Genomic DNA, 13,629 nt, shown 5'->3' with positions numbered 1-13,629 from the left:
TAGAGACTTCTGACAAATTAAGTGTTAGGCGCTATAAAAGCACTGTAATTATTATTATTATAAAGTACTTTTGTCAAAATTTAAAGCGGGAGGGGGGGGGGCATGCAAGTGTTTATAAAAAGGATATAAGGGGGAGCAGTTTTACGCTAGATGGAGATTGTGCGACAAAGTTTTACCACTGTTATATATGAAATGTACTCCAGTTTCTTATGCAGATATAAAGTCTATTATGATCGAGTTGTGATTCCATCTTCCTCAACATTTAGTGGGACTTTGAAACTTTCTCCTTACTAGATAATTTTTCTGTTTCCTGGATATTAGATAATTTACAGCAATATGATAGCCATCTAAACGTTCATTAGGTCTTGTAAATACTTTTAATTTGCTTACCAAATAAATTTTGATTCACAACGAATTTAGTCTGAATTTTCCACCAATTTTATATTTTGTGTAAGAGAGTCGCATTAAAGGTACTATGTCCCTTTTGCAGGCCAACAAAAATGAAAAGGTTAAATTCCAACGGCATTTGAAAGATAATACTAATTTAGAACTTTCATTACAGAAGGGGGGGATTTGCAAATGTCTGTAAGTGGGAAAATAACGACTATTAGTTGTCGAATAGACTTAGGAGCTTTAGAGCCAGTAAGTAATAGTCTGATTTTCAGACCATTTTACTGAATGGTCGTACGTTTTATGCTACTCAAGGATTCAATCAGTTTAATTTTGGCCATTACAAGAAGTGGGTTATTGATGTAGACAAATGCTCACGTACCCTTTACAGCTCATTTTATGTATGTTATTACCAAAGAAGAAAAAAAGCCAGTCAGTCACTCAATAGTGTCTGACAGTGAAGTATAGCAAGTAGACAGGTTTCCTTTCATAATTTGAATATTAGGACACTGCTAACGTTTAAATTTCTCAGATAGGACATACATGCCATATTCACAATTCCTGGAAAGTTCTACAGAATTTGATGTTGGCTGCAAAAGGGACATAGGTAATGCAAGCTCGATTTTTTTTTAAAGCAAGAAATGAGAGAACTTGAAGAGAGTGGATAACGTTTGAATTTAATTGGATAGATTTGATGTACAAAAGTATCAATAATATTTGAATTCCCCGTATGTACCCTTTCCCTTTTAATGTACTCAAAACAGATGTACTTATTAAATAGGAAAAGGGGCACCTGAAAAAGTAAAAGGGTTGTTGTTGTGTTTATTTAAAAAAAAATTAGGCACAGTAAAAGGGTATCTTCTCAGAACCAGAAAAGGCAATTTCTCAAACCTTAGATGTGACACTCATCAGAGATGAAAAAGGACAATTCTTAGAAGGAGAAATGACCCTACTGAAAAGTAAAAGGGGCACCTATCAGATTTAGATATGGTCACGTCTCAAAGGTGAAAAGCGGGCTTTTATAAGAAAGATTATAAAAAAGGGGAAGGGTACAGAAAACAAAATGGACACGTGTCAAAGTAAAAAGGGCACTTATCAGAGGAAAAAAGGGGGTCCTTCTGGCACCTGAAAAGAGGCTCTTATAAGAAAGTGAAAGGGGAAATTATTAGTTTCCTATGTTTTGTCAGATTTCATTCAAACTTTTTTTAGTCTGATTCTGTGATTTTTTTTTTACAGTCGTTTGCTATTATGGTTGGATTGCCCTTTAAACTTTGATGTGGTTTAGGACTAACTAATAAAGTTACATGTTGGAAATGTTTTCAAGCTAGCAAACCTTCGGAATTTCATAAGAAGTATGAAATAAGTTCATCTTGTACAGCTTGTAAAACCAAAGAGAGGGATATGGAAATAAAATTACGAAAAAATGTACAGGACAAGTTGAGGAGCATAGATGATGTACATGTAGATATAAACAGATAGCCTGAAGGAAATACATTTTTGTTGACAGGAGGGAAGGGCATGAGGGATGGTTTAGAAAACAATTCTGTCGATACATTTTAAAGAATTGTCGTGAATATGAGCGATGTAATAATCGGTCTGAAATTTATTTAAATCGACAGTTCAATGATGGTATGTCTCTAGACAATGTTATTCTGAAAAGACTGACATTTTGCATGAATGTGATATTAGCAATGATAATTTAACCCCTCAGGGTGAGGTGGGGAGAGGTATATTGTCCCGGCAAAATGGGCATTGACTATGACCCACCTGTCCTATCCAGAATAGCACGCCTTAATACAGATCTATCGCTTTGGAGTTAATGCCATGATTTCATTTTAATTAGACATTACGATTTCTAGACAACGTGATAGAACCAACAATGATCAAAGAAATATGAATACCAGATATTGAGTTTAATGTGTTTCCAAATCTTTATTCCTTTATCGTGCACATGACAAAAACGTAAAGCATACCATTTTCACACTTTAAAAAAGAAACAGTTCGTGCATATGAATTTGTATACAACTCACTCCCAGATCCTAATCAAATGATTGGTCATGCGCGGTCACGTGTGATTCATTTACTGAGCCTATTGCACTCGTTTTCATAAAAAGGAGTGCTATATTTTCCAGTACTCTTGAACTCGTTTTCAGAGCGCAGTAGTGCGCGTAGAGGTTAGAGCGCTTAATACTGCGTGAGCATGAGCCTATTCTTGCGCAACACTATGCGTAAACGGGTATAGAGGTAATTAGTGCACTTGCGCTTGCTATATCTATAGTTATATACCTCACTTAAGAAATCCAGCCATCTGATTGGTCGAAATTGCACTCATAAACTTTAACTATTTCTGTAAAATTCCCAGTAACCATGGTTAAAACAGTTCTAAAATCCCAGTAACCATGGTTACCGGGAAAATAGTTCAGTCTCCATGGTTACCCCATAGGTTTACATGTTAAAAAATGGTTTGAGCGATCGAGGATACCGTACGTGTACGAAGAATTGGTCGGTATTTTCATACAAGACAAGACAATTCCAAACAAGACAAAAATGGCTAAAGAAACTGTCCCAAGATTTCAACTTATCAAATGCAAGACTCGCTGACAGCAAGAACAACAAAAAGGGTACGTGAAATTATCCATAAACATGTTAGTTTAGTTGCTGAAAATGGAGTACCAGCATAGACGTAGACGAAAATAGGTCTAGTTGTCAGGGTGTCTGATCGCGCACCCGATGTTGTGTGCTATATTCTTCCCATAGAGATTACACGCCATGCAGTCTCTATGCAGTCTACGTGCATTGTGCGACCATGCAAAAAAAGTCAAGTTTTTTTTTTTTCAATTCGAGATTCAAACCTTTATCTGTTGTGATCCTGAAGGTGATACTCAATAAGTGAGGTGTCATATGAAAGCGCAGGTTCTTCACTCTATTTCCCACAGGGCCGGTCCACCCCCAAAATTGTAAAAATATCTTGCTTAGACTAGAATCTAGATCTAGTCTACTCTCAAAGATACACTCATAAAAAACAACCGTGCAGATAAACTAGAGAAAGGCCAATGTGGTGTCATTAGTTGCCTCTTTTGTTTTCGGCATATAGAAGTATTAATGACTGCTTTAATATTCGAGAAATAGTAGTTTTTATACGCTCTCGGGAAGGTTGCAATTGGGCTATTGCCCTCGGCACGCCTCGGGGCAATAGCACAATTCTAACCTTCCCTTGAGCGTATAAAAACAACTATTTCTCTCAAAGCAGACATTAATACTATACTATGTGTGCACACTAAATTAAGCGTTATTAAACTTGAGATTTATTTGTCAGCCATATACTGTCACGAAACAATCTTGAATGAATTCTTTTTACATCAAATAACAAGGATCTAGGAGTTTCGTTGTATAAAACAAACGATGCATGTTTTCATTCGTTCATTATACAATCTATCCGCCATTGTTGATGCTGTGTGTATCTATCGCACTCAGCATACTGGCTTCGTGCCATAGATACACACAACCTCAACTCGAGTGCGGATAGATCGTATAATGAACTCATGCACATGTATCATTTATATAATATGTGAGTTATCATTTGATGGTTATCATTTTGAAACGTATCAATAAACTTTTAGGAAAATAATATTGAACAATTCTATAATCCACCTAGGCATGTGTTTGCATCTTTCTTCTAAGCGAACTTGAAGCAAGAATTTTTCGGGGAGCAAATACTCAGCAGTGACGTTACATACATCTCAGTCTTATGCAAGATGACTTTAAAACATCTAATAGTAAAGTCGTTACGTGTCGACTGCTAATGTTATGAGAGGTCACCTAAAATCAATTTAGATATTACTCTGATGTGTAACAACCAGGCGGATAATTTCATCAATTTACTGCTTTATCTAATACTAGACGTCCTTCAGAAACTGTAGCATACTGTGACTGATCAGAACGAACAACAAAAATAAATCTTGTGCATCCGTCATTCTCAATTTCTTTTAAAGATGCGCACCGTGTTATTCAACATTTCACTTAACCCAAATCATATTCTAACCGAAGTGTGCTAATGTCATTATCGACTTTCGCTATATTACGACACGTACTAAAGTCTTCTCCATGATATATGTATTTCTCCGCTTGTTTTCAACCAATTGTTGTCAAAAGTTAAATACAAAAGGAGCGGTATACAGTGATCCCTCTTTCATCTTTTTTAGTATGCAAGTATTAAAGTAGCTGTGCGAAGATATTAAAAACTAACGTTATTTTCATCATTGCAAAGGTGAATCTTTGATTGGACATTTTTATCAAAATTCAATGTTTGGAAACATTCGATGTAATCATTCAATCTATTATCGATTACAAACCGCTTTAAAACAGCCCTGATATAGCACCTGCATTTCCATTTTTGGTTTAACTTAATACAATTTGGAGCGGACTTTAAACGATTATTATTATTATTATTATTATCGATGCATCTAACTAAAATTACTGGTCCTGTTTCGAAGTAACTCGCTCTATAAAAAAATGCAAATGTCTATCACCGTTCTGAAAGTCCAGATTATTATTCAACGGTCCTTGAGCACCCCACACCCTCCTCCTCTTCTCCCCCCCCCCTCCTGAAGAAAATAAATATCGGCGCCTCTGTACGTTACGAAGGAGAGAGGGTAGATCTGTCTAGAAGTCGCCGACTCTAAGAGTAGGCAGGTTCCTGTTACCCTGGAGACATCTGAGGCTCAGGATCCGTATGAATCCATCCTTGAAAGCCTCGTCTGCAAGAGCGTAACAAATCGGGTTGATCAGGCTGTTCATATAGCCCCAAAATATCACCACCTGCATGTCAAGAGAGAGTGCATGAATGGTAGTGAAACATAAGGATAATGATCAGGACGTGTTTCACAAAGACCCTAAGTTGAACTTATCTCTAAGTTGGATTTATAAACTATGGAGAGCAATTTGTAACCTTAAAATAAAACATATCAGAAAGCGACAATTTCAGTTTTTTTGACTTTTCATAAATTCCACATCAAGAACATTAAATTTCCTCGATAATAGAAAATATGAATGATTTGAATCGACATTTTATGCCTTTTGAAATAACTTTTACAAAATATTTTCAAAGATGCTAACGGCTCTCCATAATTGTTAAGTCCAACTTAATGATAAGTTCAACTTAGGATCTTTGTGAAAGACCCCCTGGAGTTAACTAGCGCTCAGTAATAAACACCGTCTCTAAGCGCTTTACAGATGTAGTTATTATCGAATCGGATTCGACGGAAGAGGAAGACTTCAAACTTTCGAGATATAGACTTAGCCTTTTTTATTTAATTTTTTAATAAGAAAAGATCAAACAATGCAGTCTGAAACTGGCAAGACATTATCAAGCCTGGGGACACAAAGGAATTTATTATTCTTTATGAAATATGAAACTATATTATAGCTTCTGTTGCCTTTTCTCAAAAAACGTTTTCGTGAGAAAGCAAATGTATTCAGGATTCTTTTGATGAGTACGTTTATACGAAACCATGTTTTGTTTGCCGTGGACATAATTCTCAAAGGGCAATTTAAAAAAAGGCTAAAGATGAGGCACTGCTCGTGTTATGTTTCTTTAAGGGATCACCATCAATTTATCAAGTATTTTATAAATCTTATATCACAATTAGATATCTAGATTATGAAAAGTAAATGCTATGAAGAGATCGCAAGAAAAAGTTAGTAACAATACCACATATGGGAAGATTTAAAAAAAAAAGTTTAATGATAACACAAGGTTTATTGAACAATAAAACACTCACTCCGTGAAACGGAGAACGGGTGACAAGGTTGGCATGTATTTATTGGATTCTGAAGATTGCTTGATAATATTTGAAAGTGTTATTTTTTTGGCATTTTAGAAGCAGATTCCATCTTCAGCGGATACCATCCTTGAACATGTTGAAAAGATCATAAATGGATGTGCCACAAACAAATCAATCGAAAATGTATTCAAAACTATTTTTCCGTGCGAATTGTCGCTGGCGTTGGATCTGTCACTCGGCATAGAAATGATTTTTTCCCCCCAATTTATCAAACCATTGTATTTCGCATCTCGCTTTGCCTTATGAATAAAAACATCGATAACTGACCGACAGCTCTGTGGCCTGGTGAAAGATAAGTTTCCTATCATAGTCGATATAGTACTACGGTTAAGTTTGGTTTTAGAAAATTTACAACGCAAAAAATACTTCACTAGAAGAAATCGTTACTTTTCTCTTTCCTTATCTTTCTTAAAGAGGCCTTGTGAGACTAAACAAAATGTATCAATTGCCATGCTACGATAGGGAAAATGAACGAAGGAAGACTAAGAAAGCGAGAAAAGCAAGAAAAACATGTGGCATAAAAATCCTTCCCGATTTGTATAATTTTACATGCCATATTTAGAATGTTAAGGCATTTGAAGAGCCATGCTTTTCAGGGAAGATCACACTTGCATAATACAATGATAACGCTCACAAATTATTTGTCACCTCTTCCCAGAACTCAACTTCCTCTTTAAGCAGCTGAACCATGCAGCTCTTTCCTCACTATCAAATACTTTACGAGAAAGAAAAATACATATACATGGAAGGTGACTTATTTTAACTAAGTAATAATCTAGAGCGGATCAGCGCGCGAGCTAAATCTCAATTATCAATCAGTTTGATTTGATTTGATTTGATTTGATTTATTGGTTTCTGCATCTTTTTTCTTTTTTTCATCATACATTTTCATGAACATACTATGATTTGATACAATATTTTGAGTGTATATAATTTTATACAGATAATAAACGAAATTAAACAAACATATTGAATGCATAATTAACATACATTAGATGCAGGATGGCTACATAAATAAGTAAAGTAGCTTGACGTGCCCGCAGCTTTGTGTTGTTATCATTCTTGTGCTTTTCAGGATTTTTTTTTATTTTTTAAAAAAGTAATAGAGTGGCGGAAGAGATGATGGACATACGAAAGCCTGAATAAATGATGGCAGCCGATTATTAAATGCGCATACTATTAAATATCAGACACATTATTTATCATTAACCCTATAAATTGACACCGAAACTCCATGATATTAATTCCAACCAGCTCTAACAATAAATGACTTAAAATTAATGAGTAACGAGCACATTAACCCCCCATAATCTTCAATCTTGCACTTAGCCAATAACAAAGGCCAAGATAAATCTTTATCTCACACACTGGGCAAGTATCAGAATCACAGAAACGTAGAGCAGCAGAAGTGAGAGCAAGACGCCCTCACACACAGCCTGGCGGAAATCATCGAAATCGATGGATAGCGCCAACAAACCCAACAACAACAACAACAAGCAGCCCTCAACTTAGATACAACAATACAAATACAAATAAAAAGAGTGTGACTTGCAGAGAAGAAAAGGAAAGGGGGAAACGGAGCGAGGGTAATAATACAATGAATCTCATACATCTGCTGATTGAATGCAGGTTCATTCATGAATGGAAAAACGATGCTAGATCATGGATGATTACACACCATTGTTGAATATACAGTCAATGTACACACGAACATGAATACAGTAAAATTACACACGACAGGATCAATACTTAGACAATAACATAGTTTTAAATGCCTTCTTAAAAGAATACAATGTCCTAAGGTTTCTTATTACAATGGGCAGAGAGTTCCAGATGTCTTGGCCGGCGTGTCTAATGGATTTGAGAGCCAATGAGCTTTTAGGATTTCTTAAATGGAATTTTTTAGTTTGCCTTGTAGGGTAAGGGTGGATGGTTTTATTCAAATTAAACAATGGGGGGAAGTATGAAGGTAGTAGACCATTTTGTAAGCAAAACATGAAGAGTGCTATTTGTAGAATATTTATATCATCGGCTTTTAGAGTTTTTAGTTTTGAAAACAAGGGATGGTGTGGTCGCGATAGGAAGAATCAGTGCATATACGCATGGCTTTCTTTTGTAATAATAAAATGGCGTCAACATTGCTTTTCGAATTTGCCCATATAATGTTACAATATGAAATATAAGGCAGTATTAATGAATTATATAACATAAACAAGATATTTGAAGGGACATATGTCAATTTACAGAGAATACCAATATTACGTGAAATAGTATGGCACAGTTAACATGGCAACAAATATATCTTTACTCACCGAATAGATGATACTTGGCACACATGTTTGGCAAAAAGGTGACGTCACGGTAACGATGACTGCTGGAAACCAGGCAATCCACATCGCTGTGACAATGAAAGTCAAGATACGCACGCCTGAGAAAGAAAAGGTTTAGATGAAAGATATATTTTGCATGACCTATAGGTTCTTTCGCCTTTTGTAAGTTTGGTAATCGATTTTTTTTCCTTCAAAGCGCGTGTTTTTGATGTTATTTTATTATTTTACTCTCACTTCTTACTTATTTAATTATACAGATGGGTCAACGATGTTAGAATGCTACAGCTGAATTGACAATAATGTCATGGTAATTGATAAATAAATTCTTTTGTCCGAATTGACACAATTCAAGAGCCCCAGGAACACTCACTCCGTGATAGTTCATAACAGCAACCGAATTCCTTGAGTCTGCCCCGTGCCAACAATAAATCCTTTCACGGTTACAAGAGTAAATAACGTTTTTTGTTTTGGTAATTGGTAGTTGATTTTTCAAGGGCATGTTTTTGTCGTTGTTTTATTCTGTTACTCTAACCATTATTCATTCATTATACAGATGGGTAAACGATGTTAGAATGCTACCGCTGATTCGACAATAATTTGATAATAATAATTTTTAAATAACGAAGGCAATACGGCGGTGGTTTCCCCTATTTCCTACACGTTTTTTACATGTTTTTGTTCTTCTTCAACTTGACTGAATTGAATAGCTCAAGGGATGTTTACTTCGCAGTAGTTCATAACAGAAACAACACTAAAATATCCCTTGAATTTAACCTTACTCTAAACCTAACCCCAAACCTAAACATAAATTTGGATTAAAACACGACTCAACCCTAACCCTTCTCGATAACTTTGACTAATTACAAATTTCAATAAATGTAGCCGGAGCGTTCATCGGAGAGGCACAAGAGTCACTTTTTTTCCCTCCAGGCACAGACGACTCTGAAACCCATGAATCAACAGATCCAGTAACAGTCATTAAAGGTACCATGTCCCTTTTGCAGCCAACATTAAATTCTGTAGAACTTTGCAGGAATTATGAATAATGTCATGTATGTCCTATCTGTGAAATTTAAACAATAGCAGTGTCCTAATATTCAAATTATGCATGAAAATCACTGTCAGACACTATTGAGTGACTGACAGGCCTTTTTTTCTTTCTTGGTAATAACATCCATAACATGAGCTGTAAAGAGTACATGAGCATTTATCTACATAAGAGGTGGTGTGGTCGAGTGGATGCGTCGCCGGACTGTCGATCACAAGGTCCGCGGTTCGAGTCCTGCCGCCGCACTAATGTCCTTTGGCAAGACATTGATCTACATTTGCCACACTCCACCAAGGTGAAGTAAATGGATACCTGGCTTGAAATGCTAGAGCGCCGTATGACAGCCGTGCTAAAGCCAGGGTAATAATCGGGAGCGCCAGTAGGGTCAAATCTGCCTGACATGAGCGCTATATAAGAACCCACTATTATTATTATTATTATTACATCAATAACCCACTTCTTGTGATGGCCAAGATTAAACTTATTGAATCTTTGCGTAGCATACGTACAACCATTCGATACAATGGTCTAAAAATCAGATTATTACTTATTGGCTCTATAGCTCTTAAGTCGATTCGACAACTAATACTCCTTATTTTCCCACTTAAATACATTTTCAAGCCCCTCCTTTTTTTTAGGGAAGTTCTAAATTACTACTATCTTTCGAATGCCGTTGGAATTCACCTTTTCATTTGTTGGGCCTGCAAATGGGACATAGTACCTTTAAAGGGAAATCCCAACCATGATAACAGAATACTCTAGAGGAAAGCAAACTAGTGAAAGTTTGAATGAAATCGGACGAAAAATAAGAAAGTTATGAAGACAAAAAATGTGTTATCACTCTAGGCTGAATCGGTAATGTCTCTGTGGCGGACACATTCCCGTTTGTTCCTACACACAAAATGACTACAATATTGATCGGTAAAACATTGAAGATTCAGTCAAGAGGGTCTTTTCGCTTTCGCTTTATAACAATAATTTTGGTTATATCCCGCATACCAAGAATCTTGAAATCTGATTGGTCTAAACGAGGTCACATGATTAATGATGGATAAGTACTATCTCCCTGCGATAGGACTTTTGTCTAGAAATGTTTTGCTGTTGCCCCACTTTCCCATTGAATAAGCATACCAAAGTAGGTTATGCGAAATGTCAATGTCAATGTCAAATGAGCGCGCATCGACTGTATTACATATACGCATGTTGTGCTTTCTAAAATCTAGCTGAAGCTTAACTGTCTGCAGAATCAGTTGTTTAATATGTAAAATTCACTTTAAATAAACCTTATTGCCGATGTGGGATATAAAACAAATATTAACCCCCTTTACTTAGGCAATGGATACTAACTACCATCGCCTCGGTGATGATAGTTTGCACCATTACCCTCGTAGTCGATTAATATTTGCCTACTATCCACTGTTTATTTTTGAATAGTGCCCTGTGGGAGAAAGCACTCAGGAGAAAAAATTAAAATGTATATTTATGCTTTTACAATACAAACGGGAGAGTTATTCTCGACCACGTGACAATCCACTGACACAGACTGTTAAATTGACATTTAATGATATCATATTTCAATCATTTATAATTTTTTCTTTTATTATTGGTCTGATTTATTTCTAATTTTCAACATTCTGTTTATCTTATGTTCCTGCTTTTGGACTGGGTTGGCTTGCCCTTTCAATTCCTCCTTGACAGAAAAAGTAGTTTTTTTTAAGGTATAAATTTACCCTCGTCCCTGTCTTTTTATCTCCTTCAAATCTATAACAATGATATTACCATTTATGTACTGTCTGCTCGCCAAAACAGTTTTGGATTACTTCGGTTGTTTCCATTTCTTACTATTCATTTCAGGTAGGAATTATAATCCCATGATTAAAAATCCCAAATGGATCAGAGTATCAGGATTCAATAAAGATAGGTGGAATTTGTTTTCAGACAAGGGAGCACTTCTGCAATTCTTTACTAAAAAAATAATAAAAACGGTGCTTATAAAGCGCTTACCTCCGAAGTCTCTAAGCGCTATTATAATAACAAACAAAATACAATGTTAAACAAAACAAGAAATGACGAATAAACCTATAAATTACAATACATATGAAATATGCATCAATGTGAACAGAGTAAGTTAATCATTAAAAGCAATTTTTAATAAATGTGTTTATAACACCTTGTCAACATACCTTTCATGCTCTCTGTACCAATTTCTTTCTTTTTGTTGTCTTTGGCGTTTTCTTCCTCACCAACATCAATCGTCTTCGTTGAGACGGAAACCGATGACGTTGGTTCACGAGTTCCGAGGTCATTAGGTGGCTCTACAGAGGTCGTCGACTGCATGATCCCCAATGCAAGTCTCAGCTTCTTCCGCCCCTTGTAGAATTTCTTGATGACGATGTAGATTCTTGCGCAGAGAACGGCGGTTGAAACGAACGGCATGAAAAAGTAAGCGACGGGGAGAACAAACCCAGCGACGACGCTTTGAAAGTACAAAGGTTCGCAGACGTCTTTGGGAAAGGGTCGCTGTTCGTTCCCGTGGATGATCTGCCAAAGAGTCGTCGCTGGCAGCCAGATGATGACGGGGGTAATGTAGCCGATGGCGATGATGAGGATCGCACGAGAGCGTCGTCGCCAGTGTTGACGATGCCGAATTGGAGCGGAGACAGCGACGCAACGATCGAAGCTGATTAGGGTGACGAGGAGCATACTGGTATGAGTGAAAGCGTGATCGAGAAAGGTGAAGATGTCACAGAAGACCTCACCAAACGGCCATCGTCCCATGATGATGACGATGGCGAACAGAGGCATGTCGACCGCGCCAACAAGCAGGTCGGCGATGGCGAGACCCAGGATGAAATAGTTGTTGTAAGTGCGGAGTTTTGGAGTCGTACAAAACGCCGCGACGACGAGAAGATTACCGACGACGGTTATGAAGATGATTACTCCTACGATGACCGATAATATTATAACAACGTCGGGAGTGTAGGGATTCAACGGGACGATGTCATCGACGCCTGCCGTAAACGAAACCAAAGTACTCGAATTGGTCAGCCAGTTTGGAGCTCCCGTTGTACGCAGTACGCCAGACATGGTAGAATTTATTCCCTTGCTTGTAGACTGATATGATTCACACAATTTAAAGCTGACCATGTCAAGTCTCTTTCATATCTTGGCAATCTTGTTCCTTAACAGTCTGTTTTTATAGCTTTTTTAGGAACAAGATTCCACTTCTGTATCTTTCACCGTTGGAGGTGCGAGACAAGATTGAAAGGGGAACAAATTACGCATGCTCAGTTCTGAATACGATTTTATTGATATGTATGGGCCAATCTTGTGCTAGTACCTTGCGCTAAAAAACACACGATCGAGAGCAGGGCCCCGTTTCATTAGATAAAACTTGTGATCAATATTAAAGTACGTGCTCATAGAATTGGCTCCTACCTCTGCTCCTCCTGCAGACCAGATTCTTGTCGTTTCAAATATTTACATTTGAGTGCGTGCGCGAGCTCATCTAACGTACCAGAAATCAAAAACTCGTGCGTAATTCTATTGTACATATTTGAAGTGTGCGAGCAGGCGCGCACATCACTGAGACATGTGAAGAAGAAAGAAAAAAAGAGGCGAGGGGGTGTTTAAAAGACAAAGATTGACTTTAAGTTGGACTTAACTATGGCAGGCCATTCATGCCACTGTTTGCTGTCACCGTTTACTGGCAATGGTCTCTCAGGGGACGTACAAATCATGGTCACACATCTATAGCATTGAGCTTTTTTGATAATTCATTATTGAAATAAAAAATATTATCTAAAGATCATAATTAAGAGACCAATGGTGAGAGAAACCAGTGGCATAAATGGCCTGTCATATTGAAGTCCAACTGAAAGTCGCTCTTAGTCTTTGTGAAACACTCCCCAGGACTACCCTCTGTGACTGTATTATGTTGTGATTCTCATGTGTTTCATGTATGTGTATCGTTTTCGAATCTCCCTCCTTATGTAATATATTTTATGTTGTAAATTTA

The 13,629-nt window shown here is 36.9% G+C and overlaps 1 protein-coding gene across 1 annotated transcript; it reads right to left on the bottom strand.

Moving 5' to 3' along the window:
- Positions 1 to 5,052: 5,052 nt before the first annotated feature.
- On the bottom strand, positions 5,053 to 12,698 carry LOC588917 (muscarinic acetylcholine receptor M3-like). Its single transcript, XM_030988136.1, has 2 exons — positions 11,795 to 12,698; positions 5,053 to 5,147 (listed from the first exon to the last, which is right to left on the bottom strand). Exons 1-2 carry the CDS (start codon positions 12,696 to 12,698, stop codon positions 5,053 to 5,055), a joined length of 999 nt encoding a protein of 332 aa, XP_030843996.1.
- Between the last annotated feature and the right edge of the window lie 931 nt (positions 12,699 to 13,629).

This window comes from Strongylocentrotus purpuratus, unplaced genomic scaffold, assembly GCF_000002235.5.
Source record: "Strongylocentrotus purpuratus isolate Spur 01 unplaced genomic scaffold, Spur_5.0 spur5_scaffold_17, whole genome shotgun sequence".
In the NCBI taxonomy this organism is placed as follows: domain Eukaryota; kingdom Metazoa; phylum Echinodermata; class Echinoidea; order Camarodonta; family Strongylocentrotidae; genus Strongylocentrotus; species Strongylocentrotus purpuratus.
The sequence above is the reverse complement of the archived record's forward strand: the minus strand, read 5'-3'. Positions and strand labels throughout refer to the sequence as shown.